This window comes from Mugil cephalus, chromosome 7, assembly GCF_022458985.1.
Source record: "Mugil cephalus isolate CIBA_MC_2020 chromosome 7, CIBA_Mcephalus_1.1, whole genome shotgun sequence".
In the NCBI taxonomy this organism is placed as follows: Eukaryota; Metazoa; Chordata; class Actinopteri; order Mugiliformes; family Mugilidae; genus Mugil; species Mugil cephalus.
Genome location: NC_061776.1, coordinates 19,830,704 through 19,850,943, shown reverse-complemented (window position 1 = coordinate 19,850,943; position 20,240 = coordinate 19,830,704). Strand labels below are relative to the sequence as shown.

Sequence of the window (20,240 nt, the reverse complement as noted above, 5' to 3'; positions counted from 1 at the left end):
CCTCCTCCCAAAAGTTAATGAGTCTTTCCTGTAAAAGTATGGAGTTCATCTTTGTTGTTTGGCACCTTAATTTTCCTAAACTGAGAAATTACTTTTGTACGTCTAATCATTCTAGTTTATGGTAATCAACATTTATTTACTGATGTTTTAAAAGTTATGAGTTGGTAAGGTTGCATTCACATGTATTTGGGAATAACTAAGATTTTCCAATGAACTCTTGAGCTACACACCCACTGTACTGAAGAATATCAGCAATAATCTGGCTTTATATCGTTATCTTGTAACTCTTCTTCTGTACTGACTCATGGTTTTGTTTACTGGATAAAAAATATTGGTGAGAACTGAGCCATACATTTGTTGCATCGTATGATACATCAACCGTTCAGCTGATAACGCGGTTCCTGTATTCCAGTATGCAGGGATGAAAAACGATCTTTTTGTTATATCATGTCCCTCCTCTGCCTCTGGCATGAATAGTTAGCAGAGAGAGGTGGAGGAGGGACGGAAACCTGAGAGTAACTGCACCCCTCCTTCTCCTCAGCTGGCCAATAGCAGACAGCTCACAGCGTAGGCTTGGGGGCTGAGAAACTATATAATAGTGTGCTGTGCCTGTTCAGCCAGGAGCCTGAGCTCTAAGATCCAACTCAAGAAGACAGGGCAGGACACTGCACACTTCTGCAACAAGAAAACACACATTTCAAAGATTTCAGCAGCAATGAAGACAACGCTGGCAACTCTGACTCTCTGCCTGGTGGTTCTCTTGGCCACAGGTTTTCCTTTTGAGAGGAAAACCTCACCCTCCGGAGGCGCCACCAAGGAGAAACGTGTTCAGTACGCGGCGTGGGATGACGTTAATGTCATAGCCCATGGCCTGCTGCAACTGGGCCAGGGGCTGAAGGAGCATGTGGACAAAACCAAAGTCCAGATGAGGGACGTGTCCACCAAGATGAAAGTCTTGAATCGCACAGTGACCGACCTGGGAAAAGAAAGCCAGAGGCTGCGGACCGAGGGGGAAGCCCTGAAGGCTCGAGCCCAGTCCCTGGAGGACAGAGAGGGGCAGTTGTTGAATGTCACGGCCGAGCTGAGGGAGAAGGCGGAGGAGATGCAGCAGGAGAAGAGGACAATGAGCGAGAGAATGAACCGGCTGGAGGAGAAGGTGGACAGTATGCTGCAGGGGGACGCTGGCGGCAGGAACAACAGTGATGCTCGCAACATACAGGTGAGCGACAGTTCATGTGGTTTCACTACGAGCGCTTGTTTAGGAAAGTAGAAGAAGAAAACGATCATGATAATGGCCTCAGTCAGTTTAAGGGGAGCATGTAGGTTTTCACTGAATGCAAACATTATTCCTTTACTCACGCTTCAAGATATTTCCAGAAAGCCCCACAAAGCAGGAGTGTTTCTGCCTGCACTGGTTGAAGGGTTTCTTAACTGTCTGTATTGCAGGACTGCTGACTTTTATGGTGCACTCACAGACACTAAATCAAAATGCACAGAAGGCTGGCGGTGGGTGGAGGGGTGGGTTAACGAGCTTGCAGGCCTAGAGGAGTACCGTGCAGTACGTGCAGAGAAATGCTAAAGACTTCCAGACAAAGGAATCTGCAAACATCAGCTTCAAGAACGCGCGAATGTTATTTCCAGGGCTGGCTCATTTACAGCCTGGAGAGTTTTATGACCTGGGACGCCGCAGGCAGAGTCGAACGGGCTTATAGAAAAGTTATGCAGCGCTCCCCTTAGAAAGCATTAGACCAAAGGAGCCCGAAAGGCTTTGTAGTGGGATGGAAAATCCCGCGCTGAGAGGGAATTACATAACCTCACCGCTGCCGGTTGTAAAGTACAAATGCTTGTCATTGAAGGGTGAAAATGCATCTGGGGTCTGTGTCTCATCCTTTTCAGTGGGGCCCTGCAGGTAGCCCGCTTGTTGTGTTAATTATGGAGGTACTGTGACACGGACAGCATACCGACAAAATGCAAAACACGCGTTACCTTTCTGTTATTTTTCTTTTAGCTCTTGCTGGAGGCTCAAAACAGACGCATTGACGACCTGATGGAGCGCATCAGACTTCAGCAGGAGAAGCTCGACAAACAGAACACGCGCATCAGGACCCTGCAAAGCCAAGTAAGTAAATTACATTGCACGCGTCAAGCTCGCACGCGTTGCTAAGTTGCTAAATGTCAACTTGTTTGCACGCTTTCTTGTATTTTCTGCAATCTCATCACTGCCTGGTAACGTTTTCAGGTCCAGCAGTCGAGACAGAGACTCTTCCCCGGGAGCGACAACACGGACGGCTTCGTTGAGCAGCAAGACTCGCCAGTCGGTAAGTAAAGCCAGAAAGCGTCCAAAATCCTCTCATGCCACCACCTTAAGTCGACTGGACAAAATCTGACGCCAAACGTGGCATGCCATCTGTTTGGCGTAAGGCTATAAAGAAGCTTAAATCACTAGCAATTAAAATCAAATAATCTGATCAATTTGGGGCACGCACCTCCGCGCAGCGTGACGCCGCAAACGGCAACAGGCGGGACGTTTTGCAGGTGCGCTTATGCCTCTCAACCTCTAAATGTTACTGTTCTCTTAATACAGGATAACAGATACGTACGTTTATTATTTTAATGTAGATTTTTAGAGTCTGATTTCACTCAAGGGATGAACGAGTTGAAAGTTAATATATAAGGCTCTGTCTGTCATTCTGTAGCGTACAATAATTATATCAGGCAGATGGTGCCCGCAGTCTATAGCCACGTTAAGCATCTGGTGTTCCCATTCTTACCAGAACTGTAACTGTACCAGCATGAATGACTGCTTTCATCCAGAATGTACTGGACTGGATGCCAACCAACTGGGGACACGCTTTTAATCTCCCTTATTTACCGTTTAATCATAAAATAGGATACATAAATAGAAATGTAAACACTGATTAGGTAGATTATTGTGATTGAAAATTTATCGGTACAGTAATTAGCCAGATCTCCGTTTCTAATGGCTGGGGATGCAAACTGGGTGAAAGGTGAATGCGGCTGAGGGAACACTTGAGTTCAGTGAGCCAGTGCGAGTCACAATAAAACCTCAAAGCTCTGACATCAGCAGGATTTGAGGAAAAAGAGGTACAAGTTCTGGCGAGGTTTCAACTGGGGGAAAGTTCACTGGTCTCTGAGAGCATTCAGACGGGGTCACCCGGCTCATGGAGATTACTCCCACAAATCGTTTCTGTGGTGGGGTGGAGGGATCAGAGGAGGGGAACTGGGAAAAGGCAAAGGGAGGCATTGTACAACTCGCACGCTGTATTCCTCAGATTACTACTTTCAGGCCTGAGCCAAGACCAAAAAAAAAAACAAAAACAAAGGAAAACAAGAGGGAAATTGGACAAGGCAGTCTAAATTTGTCTGCGAACTTTGTACAGATATCGTCCACTGTTTTGAAGACAATCCCCCACCCCTCCTTTTAAGACATCCTCCTTTTGGTGTAAAACAAACATTTGTACATCTCTCACTGAGCAACCTTTCCCCTAGATCTGTCAGTCAGACCTCCACCACCTCCTCCTCCTTGGTAATCCTCCCCCATCCCTGTGCACAATACCTCCATCTCCTCCTTCTACTCCATTGTAATGAATTAGAAGTGTGCCAAAGTTCAGGAAAACCCCTGACCCCGAGGCAGACCGCAGCCACAACTAGTCACCGAGAGTTCAGTCCTCTAGGGGAAAGGTCATTACACACACACACACACACACACACACACACACACAATGTTTTGTAGTTGTTTTGATCAGCTGATGAGCTGACGCCGAAACAACTACAACAAAATAAAAACATTAACAACACAACACATTTATTTTGACAGGTAAATATATTAATTTGCACCACACAACGTTATTCATGCGAAAAAGGATTATCGAAGGGGTGCTATTAGTCTCGTGCCTCATTAGGCACATGACGCCTCCAGTTGGCCCCCCTGCTTTGTGTGACTGCCTCCCCTCATGTTTCTCGACAACAAGAGCCCCTAACTCCACACACCACCCCGTGATCACTCCCTGTGCATGCATTGGCCATGCACATTTTCGTCACCAGCTGGCTGCTGTGCACGTGAAGGAGCTGTGATAAGTCAAAGAGGAAAGGAGGGGACAAGGAGGGGACGGGGAGGGGGGTGGCAGGCTGAGGAATGTAAAGGGTAGTAGTGTGTAACTCAATAGGCTCGAAGGCTAGGCATCTGTAAAGAGAGGCATCTGCTTGGGAACCGGGAGAAAGGTCATATTTGTAGCTGAGAGAAAAGTTCTCACTCAGTCTGTGTTGTTGAAGCTAGGTCAAAGGCATTATCTGGTACACATTTATATCTCCAGACTTTGTGATAAGCTCAGGTCCACCCCTCTAGGGCGTTTTATTTGCAAACACTCCGTGTTCGCAGCGCGGAGACACATGTTGCTGTGAGGTTCCCAAACAGTGAATGACCTACTTATTAAAAGCTGTGTGCGGTAAACAAGCTCAGAAACACAAATGCTTCTTTAAAGTAACACATGAGGGAATAATGCCTAAAATGCCTACAACACACAAAAATAGAAATAATCCGTGTTGGATTCCTGCAAAACAGATGCTCTTAAACATGGCATTATGTCTGTGAAGGTCTTTGCAGACGTTTGGATTAAACGTGGCAGCGATCTGGTAAACCTCAACTTTTTACAGCTGCTTGGAGCAGTAACACAACACATTATACAAACATAAATATGTCATGTAGGAACAGCATGGGTAGCAGTCTAGAGGGGAGGTGTTTAATCTGCCATGTTGTTGATACTGTAGTGACAGAGTTTGTATTAACATGTTTTCCCTCTTCTTGTGTTTCTTCTAGAGATGGCATCAGACTGTCACGAGCTGTTCCTGAGAGGAGAGACCTCCAGTGGGGTCTACACCATCCAGCCAGTAAACTCAGAGCCCTTTAAAGTCTTCTGTGAGATGACAGCTGGTAGGTGAAGCAATTTCTTCCCCCCATTTTCAACGTGCTGTTTTGCATACAGAACATTTTCTGATCAGCCTCTCTCTATCTCTCGGTTTCAATCCAGATGGTGGATGGACAGTAATCCAAAAGCGCCAGGACGGTTCAGTCGACTTTGACCAGCTATGGCAGGCCTATGAGAATGGCTTTGGCAACCTCAACGGTAAATGCTCTTTTGAGTTTTGTCACGGCTCAGACTAACAGGTTTAGTTCAGGTTTAGATTCAGCATCACGGCACTGATTAGCTCGAAATGGATCAAGTGCAAGTGGCAGACGTTTCTCAGCTCTGCATAGTTTTCTCACTCTTCTCTTTTTCTTCTTCACCAGGGGAGTTCTGGCTGGGTCTGGAAAAGATCCACTCCATTGCCAAAGGTGGCGGCTACGTCCTCCAGATCAAGCTCTCCGACTGGGGGGATGACCTAGCAGCCGTCCGCCTTCCTTTCAAACTGGGTGGACAGGAAACCAAGTACTCGCTCCTGATTCAGGAGGCCGGTACTTTCAGTACCATGGAGAGCTCCCTGGGGGCTGACGCCACCGCCGGTCTGCCTTTCTCCACCAGCGACCAGGACAACGACCAGAAAACTGACACCAACTGTGCTAAACACCTCTCCGGTAAGTAAAAATGATGCTTAACTGAAAAAAAAAATGTATAAAGTCATTATACAGCTCTAATGTAGTCTGATAACAATGCAGCAACTAACTTCGTGTCTTCATGTTTTGTAGGTGGTTGGTGGTTCAGTAACTGCGGCCGCTCCAACCTAAACGGCCGATACTTCCAGAGTCCTCCACCCAAGCAAAGACACCAGAGGAAGCAGGGCATCTTCTGGAAGACCTGGAGGGGCCGCTACTACCCTCTAAAGTCCAGCATGATGATGATTGCTCCTGCCGCAATCGAGAGCAAGTCATAAAGAATAGAAAGAAACAAGGGGGAAAAATTTGGGACTGGTTGATGAGGCTTCCATTTGCTCGGATGTCTCCCTATGAAGAAGACTCCATAGCAGGTCCTCATAGCAGAAGCAAAAATAACTCACATTTAATGAGTTTCCATTTCTTTGTTCCCTGGAAAGATGATCAGATTACTTCCCTGCATATGAAGCCGCAGAGACTGAAATAAAACATGCATTGGATTTTTTTTAAATGTTCCATTGCAGTCTCCTTGTGTCGGCACGAAGCAGGGGCCCCTTGTCTAGAGAGAGCGTGTCACAGAGCGAGTCCCGGCCTGTCCACTGCGCTTCCAGCGGATACATCAGGTCCAACAAGTCGAGACTCGCCACCTCGACGCCACGAGTTGTCATCTGTGTATGCGAGCTGATGTTGCGTTTAACTGTGGCTCTGTAGCAAGCGAACACCAGTGTTGGCTCAAAAGCGGCTTAAGAGAGAGCTCTTATTTTGTAGAGGATGCATGTAGGAGTGAAACTCAGGCTGATTAAACAAGCCTGTTAAACCAATGGTGTGGACCAAATGGTGACTCAATTAAAATAAAGAGTCATTATCCATACGAGTACGATGAGATTAGTGTTCAAAAGCATTATGAAAAGTAAACTAGGGTTACGATGCAGAGACTGTGTTAACACTGATTCTATCGACCATTCCAGCCTTTTGTACATAATACTGTATTTTCTGTCTGTAAATTTGAATCAACGTTTCAGTTTTCTGTGGAAAAATGGATGATATTAAGTCATATTGACTACTTTTGAGCGGAGAGGCATTGATTTGTATATAGTATTTGAAGGAATGTCGTGTTGTGTTGTCTGAAATATAACTGTTCCTGATTCCTTGTGATATTATCTGTGTCCGTTTGACTTGAGAGTCCATTGTTGTGGATGTGCTGTTTTCTTATTTAAATGTTGTAAAGAATCAATATATATATATATATATATATATTTCTGCTGCTTCCTGTTTGTAATTTATATTGTTTGTGTTCGTTTTTTCTAAGAGAAATAACCATTTTTGGTCAATAAAATGATTTAAACTAATATATTTCTATATTTTGTCTGTATTATGTGCCACTGAGAAGATATCCACAAGTTTGCAGAAAACACAACATATGACGCTATCAGAACACAGTCAAATGAAAGTACAAGCAAGCATACGGTACTTTACAGAAAAAGTAAAGTAAAAGTAAATTTCCCAGTTGCCTACTGTGTTTGCCATTACCGATAGATACGTCATACAATACTGTTCACAAATGGATCCTTTCCCTGTCATGCAGTACAAGTTCATACATGACTTATTGTTCATTTATTCCATCAGTTCAAACCAAAATTCTTCTATTTTTCAATATTAAAGTAAACCTCTGAATTCAGGTAAATATAAAAGTGACTTGTAAACCACATCCCTGCAGCGCTAAACCATTTCATTTAGCAACACGTGTTTTGTATCTTAAGGCCTTCAGCGGCTTACTCATGCAGCATTACCTGGGAAGCGAACTTTAGTAGCTTCAAGGTGTCAACTTTGATTTCCACTGAACCACTTTCTACTTCTTTGCCCGGCTTACTGTTAAGTTGCTTCATCCACAGTAGTCCTACAAGCACCGACAACTGGTGCAAGATCAACCTCTGTGACAGCTGATCTAATGGAGTGTGATCTCAGCTGACCTCTGTCTTGGTGAAGCCAGCGAAAGTCAAGGCCTCACTGTCACACAGCTTTCGTTTCATTTAAAAATGAGGGGGCAAGCAGCACTTCCTGCGGAGGAAAATGAAAGGCGTACATAACAAGCGGGAATCCCAAATCTTCCACACTTTGAGCCATAATTGAATTACTGAATTACTAAATGGAAACTACTAAAGAGCTATGTGACCTATAAAGAGTTAATTTGTGTGAATTATATGCAGCTCCAGCACAAGTAAAAACTATTTCATAATATCATATTCAGTTATAAGTTCATTTATAATTCTGTTCAATATATACACTGCTCAAGAACAAATTAAAGGAACACCTTCTAATAAGAGTGTAGCATCAAGCCAATTAACCTTCTGGGATATTGATGTGGTCATTTAAGTGGAGGAGTAATCAGTTTCAGCTCCTTTGTGCAAGGAGGTTCTGGGTGAGCGCTGCCAAAGACCTACAAAATGAGCCCTCTGTAATTTGATCATTTTCATTTCCTTCAAACAGTCCGTGTCAGTATAGCTACACAGCAGGTTTTTTTTTTTTGCCATTGAGATCTGATGTGTTTTCAAAGTGTTTCACTACATTTTTTGAGCAGTGTGTTAACAATTTAAAGTGGTGTGCTGGTTTGGCATTGACTCTTTTTAGCTTAAATGTTAGTTAAGAAAAGCGGTGCCGCTCTCATGTTTATGGTTGGTATGAGGTAGTTAGCTGCGTAGCTTAGCCTGGATGAACAGGACAGCTCGCTGTATAATGCACTCACTGGAACCTTTTATAGCTGGGTTGGTCCGTCTCACAGCTGAAGTATGAAAACGTCAAATAACTTTTTACAAGGAGACATGCGGTGCACAGCGTCAGGAAACCAGCAGACTCCACTAAAATAGCTCCCAGCCGAGGAACAGTCCAGCTCCTAACCCGCTGTTAAAAAAAACAAAAACACAAACATCTGTTACGGCACATTTATTTTTGTACACATTAAAATATCAGCTCAGTAGGTGCTGGTTGATGTATTTTCTTACCTCTGGACAGGGCATATTGGCCAAACATAGCTTTTTGCCAAGCAAACAGTCTCCAGGTAGCTCGTAGGGGGGCGTCACTTTGTATTTGTTAGGTTTTTGCCAAGCCAACTGGTTTCTAGCTACAGCCTTGCATCAAATACAGCTTTATGCAAAGCTAAGCTAGCATGTCTCCAGTTTTTGCTAAAATGGGGAGACCAGACATCCTCTTTTTCCCAGATATGTCTCTATTTGTGTCAAACTTTTAAAAAATTTCATACTTGCCCAGGATTTTGTTCGACTAGAGCTTCAAACGTGTTTACATCAAGTTTGCGTTGTGTTTCTCTGTGTGTCCCACCCCCTAACTGAAGAGTCCTCCTTTTCACAAATCTGGTCACCCTAGCTAGACCCTTTTCATGGTTGCCATTTTGATTTGATATAGCACACATATATTAATGATGGCAGGGTTTCTTCATTCTCTATTTAATTCTCGGTAAGTCGGCACATTTACCCAAACGCATTCATATTGTCTAGTTCTCATATCTAGCACTGAAATTTCCTTGTTTGGTGGGAGTGACTTTAAATGAGGGCAGCCCGGTACTTGTCGTGGTATCAGATCAGGGTGAGGAAGCAGTCCCCTGTTTTATCAAAAGGTTACCATGGCAACTGCGCTCCTCACAATGGAAGGATAGCTTGTGTGCTTGTAGCACAGAGACAGGTCGGGTCAAGTGCAGCTCTGATGTGACGATCACGCGGGGCAGGGGGTATAAACGGAGGCGTTAAGAGCAAGAAGACTGCAGCGAGAGAAGGCCTGTGATTGATTCATACATTTATTCATCATCATGTACAAATTGTATTTCGGTGGTACAAAGCTGTTGTAAGACTCCAGTGCTCACCCTCCGGTTGTCTTTATTGCAGTAAAAAAAGGAAATACCAGCATGATCAAGAGTCAAGAGGTACTTTGGCAAATATAAATTATGTGTTAAGAAGGCAAGCAGACAGTTCGAGCAATGTGATGTGAGGGAGAAAACGGCACAGAAATATCGATGAGCGGCCTCCGTTGCCGCTCATTTAAAAAGAAAAAATAAAAATCCATAAAAATATCTGATTTTAAACAACACACACTAAAAACAAGTGGACAGAGGAAGAGCCTTGATTTTCTTCCTTTCTTCATCGTTACACAAACTGCAAGGGTGCAGACCCACAGTATGCATGGATATTGCGATTCTGTGTCTTCGTGAGTGTCTGTGTAGGAAATAATCTGTATTTTACATATGTACGTATAGTGTGCGGGCTCATGTCTGCGAATATGTGTATAGATTCCATTTCATATCCATGAACTGTAACCCCGTTCCTACCACTCTTAAGTGAATGACGCGGGGCGGGGCGAAGGGAAGAACAACACGATAACATTTGGCAAAAACCATCATGGCTATAGAGATGAGGACGCGGGTGAGCGATGAGTCAATGTGACACAGCCTGCAAATATTTCTCCATATGTCCTTGTCTTTGTTCAGTTTTCAGGGTGAGACACCAAATGTCTGTGCTCGTAAACCATACCCCAGACTGTACACGGGGAGGGAGGGCATAGAGGAGACAGAGCACCGAGCGAGTGAGTAACAGAACAAGACAGAAAGAGTGAAAGAGGGAATATAGTGAAGTGAGATGACTGGTTCACAGGAGACAGTGGCCCTGTGAACGATGTGTTTCTTGATGACGGGCATGAACGGTGGGCAACATGGGGAGGGAGGGAGGGAGGGAGGGAGGGAGGGGGGCGTCATGGAGAATAAAGATGAGCGGACAACTGGAGGGGTAAAACTAGACGTCACTTCTCCCCTGTTGTCTCATTTTATTTCAGAGGTATTGTTGTAGAAAGTGCAGCAGCATTATCTCGTAGTGCTCTCCAGACTCAGGGCAGCGAATACTGTGCCGCTCATTAGGATAAACCTGGAAAATGGAAACAGTTGTTTATTTTTGACATTCAAATCCCGTACGGCGTCATTTAACGTTATTTAACAGCCTTATACATCGCAAAGTGTAAGCCAATGGAAAACTGTGCAAAATAAAGACAGAAATTAATAAATTATATTTTTTCGAATGTCGATGAACGCTCTTAAGATATGAGAAGCAAGCCTCTGACACTGACCTGAAGCTGGTAAGGCTTCCCAGCACGGATTATCTGTGACACTAGGAAGTTGGTGTGGAAAAAGTGCACGTTCTCATCCAGAAATCCATGGAGAATGAGCAAACGGTTGGGCCTGGAACAGCAAGGGTTAAATGGTTAAAACTCAAGTTCTTACAGTATGACAGGCTTCAACACAATAATAACGCATGCAAGGCATCTCTTGAAACAACATGCGCTGCTCAACAGTAATAAAGTCTTGACTGTCCAATAGGAATTAATAGAAAGTTTTACAGTTCAGCTGCAAGGCGTCAACACCCAAGAGCATTGCTCCAACACGCCGCCTGTCAAGTCGCCAGGCTTAATCTCACCTGTCACCTCGGCACTTTATAATATTACCTCTGTATGACGGATGTATTCTAACAGCTCTTAGAAGCTGCATTGTTTGAAATCAATCACAGAAAGATATATGTATATATACACATATATATATATAAACTGAACGTGTATCAGCTAGTGAAAGTGGAAGGTTACTTGGTTAGTGACACAAAGTTTTGGTTTGGTATGAATATTCTCAAGAATATGAAGCATGATTAAAAGCCGCAAATAAAAAAGCTAAAGCGTGGGTTGGTACTGACTCGCTAGGCAGCTTGTCCACGTGCAGCGCCACTGATCCTTCCTCGTAGCCCTGCTGGTTGTTCTCAGGCACGTCCATGTAGCGCTCTGTGTAGCCCGTGTCGTAGGCCATCCACACGGTCACCGGGGCGCCTGCAATAGCCAGCTGACAGGGACAGGGCACGTTATCAAACGGAAAGAGACGTGAATAAAACACAGCATCTTCCTAAGAAGATACGGTAACAGGAGGGATGTAATGAAGATTAACTGTCGTTGGTTTCGTTGAAATGCAAAATTAGATAAAAAATATATTGTTACTGTGTTAAGTCTCAGTTGGACGTGCAAAGTGTAAATTTCTCCCGCACAGGGACAAACATGAACAGCGCAGACATCGACTGCAGACTAATGGCTGAACGGTTGATCAACACAGACACCATGTGGACACATGTGGCAACTGCAACACAAATTCTTTTTTTTTTTTTTTTAAACCAAATAATTCTCACTTTTTGCGCATTAAAAGGTAATAAAAACAACTGCTTTCTTATTCCTGGCTTAAGGAGGTAGCAGAGAAGTCCTGCTCGAGTGTGATTTAATGAGAGTAAATAAGACTGAAGGACAAAAAAAGGCCTCCTAACCTTGAAGACATTGGGCCGTTGGATGAGGCCCATGAGGGAGAGGAAACCTCCGTAGGACCAGCCGTGGATGGCGACACGGCTCAGGTCCACGAAGTTAAACTTCTCCGCCACGTACTGCAGCCCCTCCACCTGGTCTTCAATCTCCACCTGACCCTGGAGGGACAAACAGAGGCCGGTAATAACTGGCACTTACACATTAAACAACCATATATTTCACTCTCATTTTATTCTTTCTCTCCTTCTTTACCATTTTGTTTTTCAGAGCTCCTTCAAATTCAAGGCCCCTCTGACAGGAACCCCTCCCATCGATGACGACCACAGCGTAGCCCAGAGAAGCCAGGGTGTTCAGGCGGAGGTACTTCATCCCCTTGAAGGAGTTGTTAACCAGCTGCACCTAAGTACGCAACAGACACGCAAAATGTTTCTCAAAGGCTGTTTCCATTTACAGTAACATGAGTTCAAAGCAACATCAGCCGGACACAAAGGGACGATCTCAGTCTCCCAGACTGATGGTCACTAGTAACAGTCTGCACTGACAGTGTATAAGCTTTTCTACCATCAAAACAATGATGTGGTAACATCATAGACTGAAGCGGCACGGAGTGTTGTTGTCACAAACCTGTGGGCCTCCGTACACAAAGAGAACCGTCGGGTGTTTCCTGCCAGGCTGCATGTTGTGAGGCTTGTACACCATCCCATACAGCCGGAAGCCTGAGTTCCCTTGGAAATCAAAGATCTCAGGTGGATTGTAATCACCCGGGCAACCTGGAAGAAAGACATGTGGTGACTGGTTAAAGACAAGTCAAAACTACCTGGAGGTTGAGGATCAAATCAAGTTGTGACATATCTGAAAGGCCTCGTGTGAAGAAAAGAAACCTGGCTGGAGCACTAGTGGTGCACCTCACACTGGAAAGGGAACAATGCCTGAAGGAAACTGAGGTTAATTCTGAAATGGTCCACTTTTTCAGTGACATGTTTTCATGTAGCGCCATATTTTTGTACGCCAAAGCCGGGATATTCGACGCACGGCTGACATCGTGACCAGTGAGTCATTGGAAGCTGCTGTGTTGGGACATCACTCAGCCTCTGACTCTGACTCACCCACCGAAGCAGCACACTGGTAAATGCAACCGGTTCTTTCAATTAATCACAAGCAACAACGATCACCTCTGACACAAATGATGACGTACACGCCCGAGCACCACGTTATCTGATAGATGTCTGGAGGACGCCACTGCAGATCAAAATGCCCGTCCTTGATCTAATCAAAACCAGACCGCAACCTTCCCCTCCAGACTCCACTCAGCTCTATTGATTGTGCCAAAAATAAAAGCACAGATGGGCGGGCAACCTTCAAACATGCCTCGTGTCATATTTGAAAAATGTATAGTTATTTTCATCCTTTTGTTCTGGCTGGGAACGTGATAATCCGCGGAAATGCACCAACACTGGGCTTCAATTCAGCGTCACAGGAGTTTGCTTTTGTAAGAAATTAGTAAGTCGGCAAGTATGTGATGGGGGTGAGGTTCTTCTCTCTCGACATCAATGTTCACACCTAGAAAACCTGTGGATATTGAATTCGAGTTTGTAATTTATCCTTAAGTGTTGCATGATCAATTGTTCAAAAGAGCAATGAAAACAAAAATATATATTTCCAATATATATTTCCTATCAACTTGGTGTGTCTTCTGGCACTTGGATTAATCTGATTCTCAGGAATCAAGGTGGGAGGAGGCGTGTTTCGTTATCTACATTTTAAGAGAGCTCAAGTACCTGGTGCTTCCATCATGCTGGCCCAGAACTCGGGCACCACGCGTAACGGGTCGCTCTCTGAGCTAGTCAGTTTGTAGACGTGAACACAGGGGGGCGTGCTCACGTTACTGTAGTGGCTGACAAAAAAGTCAAAGTTCTGCAGAGTGAGAGAAAAAAAAAAAGAGAGGTGCAATTAAATATTAATAGCAAGACACAGATATGATAAAAACACTTTTTTCTTCTAACAGATGTACTGACGGGACGTGCGCGAGGAAATGATAGAGTGGTGATACCTGACTAACAGAGCAGCTATGAGAGAAGCCAGGTTTGGTTAGTCTGACCACATCTCCAGGCAAATCATAGCTGACCACGTAGAGGTGGTGCTCCAGAGGAGTGTCTCTAGTGCCCTGGAAGTACACCAACTTTGTCGCCTCATTCACCCAGATCTAAGGAGAAACAGAAAAATAAAAGGAATGATGGGACAACAGCGATTATCAACAGATCACGGCGTTATTGTGAGAAGTAGCTGCGGCAACAGCCAACATCTAATGACTTCTCTAATATCTAATCACGGCCAAGTGTTTCTGTGCTCAAAGTCTGTCGGCAAAAACATCAAGAGATTCATCGACAGTGACGTTGTGTACCGTTTTGGCCAACTCTGGTGATGGTTCATCAATCAATCTATCAACTTTATTTATATAGCACATTTAAAAACCAGAGGGGAAGCCAAAGTGCTTTACATTGGGACATAAAATAGATTTAAGATTAAGATAAAAGGCGTAAAACACACACACACAAAATCACTTCAAAAACAGACAAACAAAACAAGCAAAGAAAACAGAATAAAAGAACAAACAAGCTCCCTGTAAGTGCTTTTTAGCCAATGACAGACAAACATTAAGGTTAGTTAAAGGCGAGGGAGTAAAAGTGCGTTAACTTAAACAGCTTTACGGTGTTCAAAGGTGTCTGTGTCTATACTGTGTGATCAATGTGAGCGAATTAAGGATTTTTTTTTAGTTTTCTGATACTGCAGTGGCAACGTGAAATCAAAAGCTAAAGCTGCAGTCGGTTTCATTTCAAGCAGGACACAGCTTCTATTCTCGGTTTGATGACATCATTCTGTTGTTTAATTCTGTGACTGGTTCTTCATCTGATGTAGATGTAAACGCCCTCAAGTACAGCTGAGAATCAGGGTTTCACAGTAATTCATTTAAAAACCAGAATGCTGTAGTCCACACATCAAAACTCCTCCCACACTTTAACCCTGTAACCAACTGTATCTTTTAAATGTGGGATTTTACGTATCCAGCACAAAGAAACTTTGTCTAACCTTGGAACCATGTCTGGCCAGCACTTCCCATTCTCCACTGGTCAATGTAACCTCCTCCTTGATTGCACATTTGAAGTCTCCTGCGAAGACATAACATAACAGAATCAACATGCTATTTGTCATATAAAAAAAAACAAACAACTCAGCTATAAATCCACATTTCCTGGTCTCTTACCCTCTATGTGTTGGTAGTCATCTGTCCAACGGTAGGAGCCCACTTGTAAGAGGGATGTGATCTTATACAGATGACTGAAACCCGTTTTTGACTCATTTACCCAAATGAATGTAAACTCATCTTCTGTTGTTTGAATAAAAGGATAGAATATGTCATGGACCTGCGCAAAGGAAAAAAGACGTTAATTAGAAATGAGTTTGAACGGCAACCGATGTAAACAAAGACTTGTAACGTAAAGAGACATACATTTATCCAGACATCTGTGGTCTCTTCGTAGATGATGTACGGCTGAGTGTTGCTGGGCACAGCCTCCAGACTCTCCTGCCTCAGAGCTGGGTCGTCCGTCACAGGGATGAAGAGCGCTGGAGGCAGCAGAACCAGCTGTAGTTTCCTCTGACTGCGGTCCAGCAGCACTGCCCAGCCACTAGGAGGACACAAAAGATTGCTTTAAAACGGAAAATAAAAACTAAGCAAGACATCATTAACCTCCACAGCAATATCAGAACAAGCTGCATTTCCTCTTGACTCCACAGAATCAAAGTTTGGACTGAAACACTCACTATTTGCCGTCACTTGTCCATCCTACTCTTGCGATGTACTCTGTCCCAGGAAACAAAGAGGTGAAGGGGGCAGCCAGCTCTTTATCTTGTGTGCTCACGATCTGCAAGTATACACAGGCACTGGTCAACACCAAAAGATTGTGCTGAAGAATAGAGAAGGTAGTGAAAGGCTTACTCTTCCTTGATGGTCGGTCTTGATCTCGGCCAGTTTCAGGGTAGCCTGGGGATTTTTACTACCTGTAAAGAAGACGATAGCAAACTGTAAATGTTGGACATAAAACATTTCCCTAATCCAGATCTGTGTGTGTGTGTGTGTGTGTGTGTGTGTGTGTAGGGCTGCTCTGACCTGTGCGAGGATATCTGTATGCGTCCGCTTTCCGCTCCTCCAGCGCCGGAGATGGAACATGAATGATTTCTACTTCCGTCTCGTCCACCTCTTCGTACAGAAGGTAAACCGTTTTACCTCCGCTGGGGTCTGACGGGACAAACATGATACATTTTGAAAGTGTAATTTGTGGAGACAAGCTTACAGCCCTGGCTGTCACTTATGTTCCTTGAGTACATTATTAATAATAGTAAGCAGCTAATTGCCAACCTTCTACTGCTGAGGGACTCCACCAGTAGCCAGTGAAACGGTCAAACTCCTCCTGGATGACGAATGTTGCTACACCTGCAGACTTAGGGTCCTCTTTAACATTATCTACACCTGAAAGAAAACAATTAGTAAAAAGCTTACATCCAATGTAACAGTACATTTATAACCCTAGATATACACATAAACTGATATTGTAATGTCAAAACATTGAATCTAAATGTTGCAATCAAAGTAATCAAGACTATTTTTTAAGGAAAAAATTAAAGGATTTATAGCAAGATATTTTCTATATCGCCGTCTCAAATGATAGAAATGAAAGATAGAGTCTCCTGACCTTTATGACAGTACGTGAGTCTCCTTTCCTCGCCCGTCTTAATGTTGGCTATCCACAGGTCATTGTTGTTGATGAAGGCTATGAAGTCAGGGTCTCCGGGGCAGATCTTTGGGTCCATCCGGGTCCCGGAGCACTGGGTCTTGATTTCCACAGGCTTTACTGGTGCAGACTGCTAAAACCAACATGAACCATATTAGTCAAAGGCAAACTGAAAAAGTGACATTCGCAGTGCGAAACCTGGCAGAAACTGTCTTGAAAAATGCAGCATGTTAAATGCTGATGAATAGAAACACATTCAATTTTCAAACTTAACTAACTTGGGGACAACAAACTGTATTGTTTTCTGTTGTTTTTAAATAACTACAGGTTGGATTTGTCGGACTATACAACCATGTAAACAGCAAATATCCATCATGGCCAGCTGCGTTAATTTTCAGTGATTTGCTTCATTAAAAATAGGCCATTTAGTTGTCATTTAGTTTCATTTACCCAGTGTTTCTCTTGCTAACCTATCACAACCAGCAACTACCTACTTAAAAATGGGGTGAAATCAAATTATTTTCAACACTGAAACCACTGATTCAGGGAGAATTCTGAGAAAGAGCTCCCACAATCAGACGCCTCTTGATATCCTTCTTCTACCAATACGGATGCAGAGTGTTTGAATTTACATTTAACTTTCGAAGTTAAATAATAATAATCAATAAACTAAATTTAAAAATTCCAACTCGGCAAAAAATAACAGCCGTGTACTCACAATGAAGCCATTGTTGCCTCCGTCTTGACAGTAGAAGAGGCTGTTGCTGGCTTGGAAGAGAAACAAGCCTGTCTGGGAATGGTAGTCATAAGAAGTGATACCAAACGCTCCCAAACGTTTACGCTCTCTGAGCAGCTCCTCTTCCCGGGAGTAGGCCCCTTGGTGTGGTGTAGCCTTTGAGAAACAAAGAGGAAATTACATGTACGAAATTACGATTCACTGAAGACAGTTTTTAAAGGTTTGCTGCATATACTAAAAAAAAAACAAAAACAAAAACATACTCTGACCCACGCTTTATATTTGGAGTTTTAAGTGGTTGCACTGCACAAACAGGAAAAGAAGAGGAATTCACCTGGAAGTGATCCAGCATCTGTTTCCATGACAACACTAAAAGGGACTCTTTGCGTATCTTCTTGGGAATCTCTGAGTAGAGTAACGAGTTCTCTCTGCTTCCGTAAGGCATTCCTGGGAAAAAAAAGCAACATATGCAGTTCCAGCAAAACAAAAATCCCTGTGATAACTGCGAAAGGAGAAGCTTAACACAGCGTCTGCTTTAACATCATGAGGCAATCATATTCCACCGCCCGGAGCAAGAAATTGTGACCGAGTCACGTGAACGCAATTTGTAGAAAAAACAAAAAAGCGTGACACATTAAACGATCACATTTCAATCATCTTACCGAGGTAGTACAAGCGGTGGGAGTGGGGCCCATTGTCGTCCTTCTTCTGCACAAACTGGAAGTCGTGGGGGGCCTTGTTGGCGATCATGCCCGAGTACTTCCTGCTACAGTGGATAATATCGCGGAGGCCCTCCCAAGAGTGTTTCTCCACAAAGAACTGAGATGGCACATCCTCCATCTCCACCACCTCTGTGCTGTCCGAAAGGCCGTCCACCGCTGTCATGCTCACAGCCACACAGCTGGACAAGGGACATCAAGTACTGATGAGTGGTGCAATGCAGACTATTTTAATGGAACTGGTTATGATACTATTCATGCGCATCTTAACGTGAATACTGTACCTTTTCCAAATACCCTCTTTATTGTCACAAAGTCTGACCTTCTTGACTCTATGCATTCACCGGTCAACACACCTGACTCCAATCCTGTAACCTAGGAACAGAGTAGATAGGTTTAAATAATTTTGGCGGGTTGGGAGGTTAGAAGTCTTGAAAATGGGGGCAGAAAATCCTCATAGATATGTATGGACAAAGGATTGTCAGCACCACTCCTGTCTTATAAGACATTAGTGACTGTGTGACAGCAGTTCTTAGACAACACAAACATACAGAGTGCACCTCAAAAAAGAGGGAAACCCATCGACCAGTACTTAAGACTTTATAAGATAATGACACAGAAACATGGAGCCAGTGTTTTAAAAGTACAGCCATAAGCCGCAATCAAAGACCACAACTCCCTTTAAACTTCTTTGGCAGCACAGCTGATGTATTTACATCTGCTTTACAGGATTTAGGGAATACGCGACATTCCTCACTTTATAATCTGTGTTGAGGATGGGATTAGTGTGACGCAAGTAGCGGTGGGAACAGTCATATACAACTGGTCCGGTGATGTTGTGAGGCACCTTAGATCTGTGTTTAACCGTGAGCTCAACACAAACACCGTCGCATACCTTAGCGTAAGTCACCAAACCATAAAAGATCCTTCAACAATTATCAGTGCCCGGTTTACATGACACACTTTTCCAGCTGGACAGACGTGTATGAGGAATTAAATTATGAATGCGATTTTTCACGAATGTGTTTTTGTGAGTGGGAGAATTTACATTTGTAGCATCGGGACTCAAAATCTCCCGTGTACATTAAACTTTAACTGAACGTGGGCTCTGCCTTATTAAACATGTTCAAATCGGAAAGGACTACGGTAAGCGCTGTAGGAAAACACATCTACACGGTTAGTACCTTTTAACGAGCTAGTTTTGAGGGTGGGGGACGAGTCGAGTGAAATAGGAAAACACCGGTAGCACTGACGTTAATGGTTTACGTTAGCTAGCCTACAATAGATCTTTGTTCTCGCATAGAAACTCCTCGGTCACACCGGCAAATTCATCAGGGTTAGCCCATTAACCAAAACGACCTCAACTGAATTTGACAGCGATTAAAGAAAGCAACCGCTCTTAGAAACTGGCAATTATTATACGATATCCGTTTATAACATGTAGCTGTGTTTTGACATGACAGCTCCCTCTGTCATTTTCTCCATGAAGCTAACCAGCTAGCTACAGGGAACCTAGCGGGAGGCTAGGAAGCCTTTAGCTGGCGGAGCTGGTTCTCTGTAAAATCAGACCCCCAACATAGCGTCACCAAGAAACAAGCTAAAATTAGAGAAAATGCTTACCAATCTGGCCACTGTTGCTTTAACCAGGTTGAAGTCTTTATTAGCTAGGCGTCAATAAACAGATTTTGCGACTGCTAAAGGTTGTATCCATGGCCCAGAATGGCCACACACAGAATATAACTGGCTTTCAGATCGGGAGGAGGCGGAACCTTAGTCATGACAGGGTACACACCGGAACCCTTTCAGCGCTGCACCGCTGCTGTGGCGTCAGCGTCAGTCATGGTAGATCTGATGTCAGCGCTTATTTTAAACATTACCCTTGTTAAACCATTACATGTCACATCTGCGTACTGTTTGACAAGTTTCAGAAGAACAAAGAAAAGCATCAGAGCGTTACCACAGGATTTAAATAACTCTGACAAATCGTTATCTAGTGATAACGATTTAAAACAAATCGGTATTATTTTCAATATTTTGATGCACAT

At 43.7% G+C, this 20,240-nt stretch overlaps 2 protein-coding genes across 3 annotated transcripts; one reads left to right on the top strand and one right to left on the bottom strand.

Annotated features, from left to right (window-relative positions):
• Nucleotides 1–613: 613 nt before the first annotated feature.
• angptl4 (angiopoietin-like 4) lies at nucleotides 614–6,957 on the top strand. The gene is made up of 7 exons (XM_047590140.1): nucleotides 614–1,219; nucleotides 2,009–2,119; nucleotides 2,240–2,318; nucleotides 4,838–4,951; nucleotides 5,049–5,144; nucleotides 5,309–5,593; nucleotides 5,705–6,957. Exons 1-7 carry the CDS (start codon nucleotides 716–718, stop codon nucleotides 5,887–5,889), a joined length of 1,374 nt encoding a protein of 457 aa, XP_047446096.1. The 5' UTR covers nucleotides 614–715; the 3' UTR covers nucleotides 5,890–6,957.
• Nucleotides 6,958–9,395: 2,438 nt separating this feature from the next.
• Nucleotides 9,396–20,059, bottom strand: LOC125010283 (dipeptidyl peptidase 9-like). Of its 2 annotated transcripts, none has more exons than XM_047588766.1 (21): nucleotides 19,816–20,059; nucleotides 18,480–18,570; nucleotides 18,139–18,377; nucleotides 17,811–17,923; nucleotides 17,459–17,632; nucleotides 16,702–16,873; nucleotides 16,368–16,478; nucleotides 16,119–16,247; nucleotides 15,948–16,009; nucleotides 15,773–15,873; nucleotides 15,459–15,636; nucleotides 15,213–15,372; nucleotides 15,038–15,117; nucleotides 14,001–14,153; nucleotides 13,729–13,864; nucleotides 12,575–12,720; nucleotides 12,203–12,349; nucleotides 11,956–12,108; nucleotides 11,344–11,486; nucleotides 10,730–10,841; nucleotides 9,396–10,530 (listed from the first exon to the last, which is right to left on the bottom strand). In XM_047588766.1, exons 2-21 carry the CDS (start codon nucleotides 18,533–18,535, stop codon nucleotides 10,438–10,440), a joined length of 2,658 nt encoding a protein of 885 aa, XP_047444722.1. In that variant the 5' UTR covers nucleotides 18,536–18,570; nucleotides 19,816–20,059; the 3' UTR covers nucleotides 9,396–10,437. The 2 variants fall into 2 exon arrangements, with proteins under 2 accessions (XP_047444722.1, XP_047444723.1); XM_047588767.1 differs by having other exon boundaries at nucleotides 16,702–16,870.
• Nucleotides 20,060–20,240: the final 181 nt, after the last annotated feature.

Bases quoted from the DNA above. Each gene is read 5' to 3' on its own strand.
- angptl4 (XM_047590140.1), top strand. From the start codon at position 716: ATGAAGACAACGCTGGCAACTCTGACTCTCTGCCTGGTGGTTCTCTTG. The intron at 2,120-2,239 runs GTAAGTAAATTA...TAACGTTTTCAG, and splicing joins TCAGGACCCTGCAAAGCCAA to GTCCAGCAGTCGAGACAGAG. The intron at 5,145-5,308 runs GTAAATGCTCTT...CTTCTTCACCAG, and splicing joins TGGCTTTGGCAACCTCAACG to GGGAGTTCTGGCTGGGTCTG.
- LOC125010283 (XM_047588766.1), bottom strand. From the start codon at position 18,535: ATGCATAGAGTCAAGAAGGTCAGACTTTGTGACAATAAAGAGGGTATT. The intron at 15,373-15,458 runs GTATGTCTCTTT...TCCTTTGCGCAG, and splicing joins CCACAGATGTCTGGATAAAT to GTCCATGACATATTCTATCC. The intron at 15,118-15,212 runs GTAAGAGACCAG...ATGTCTTCGCAG, and splicing joins TGACTACCAACACATAGAGG to GAGACTTCAAATGTGCAATC.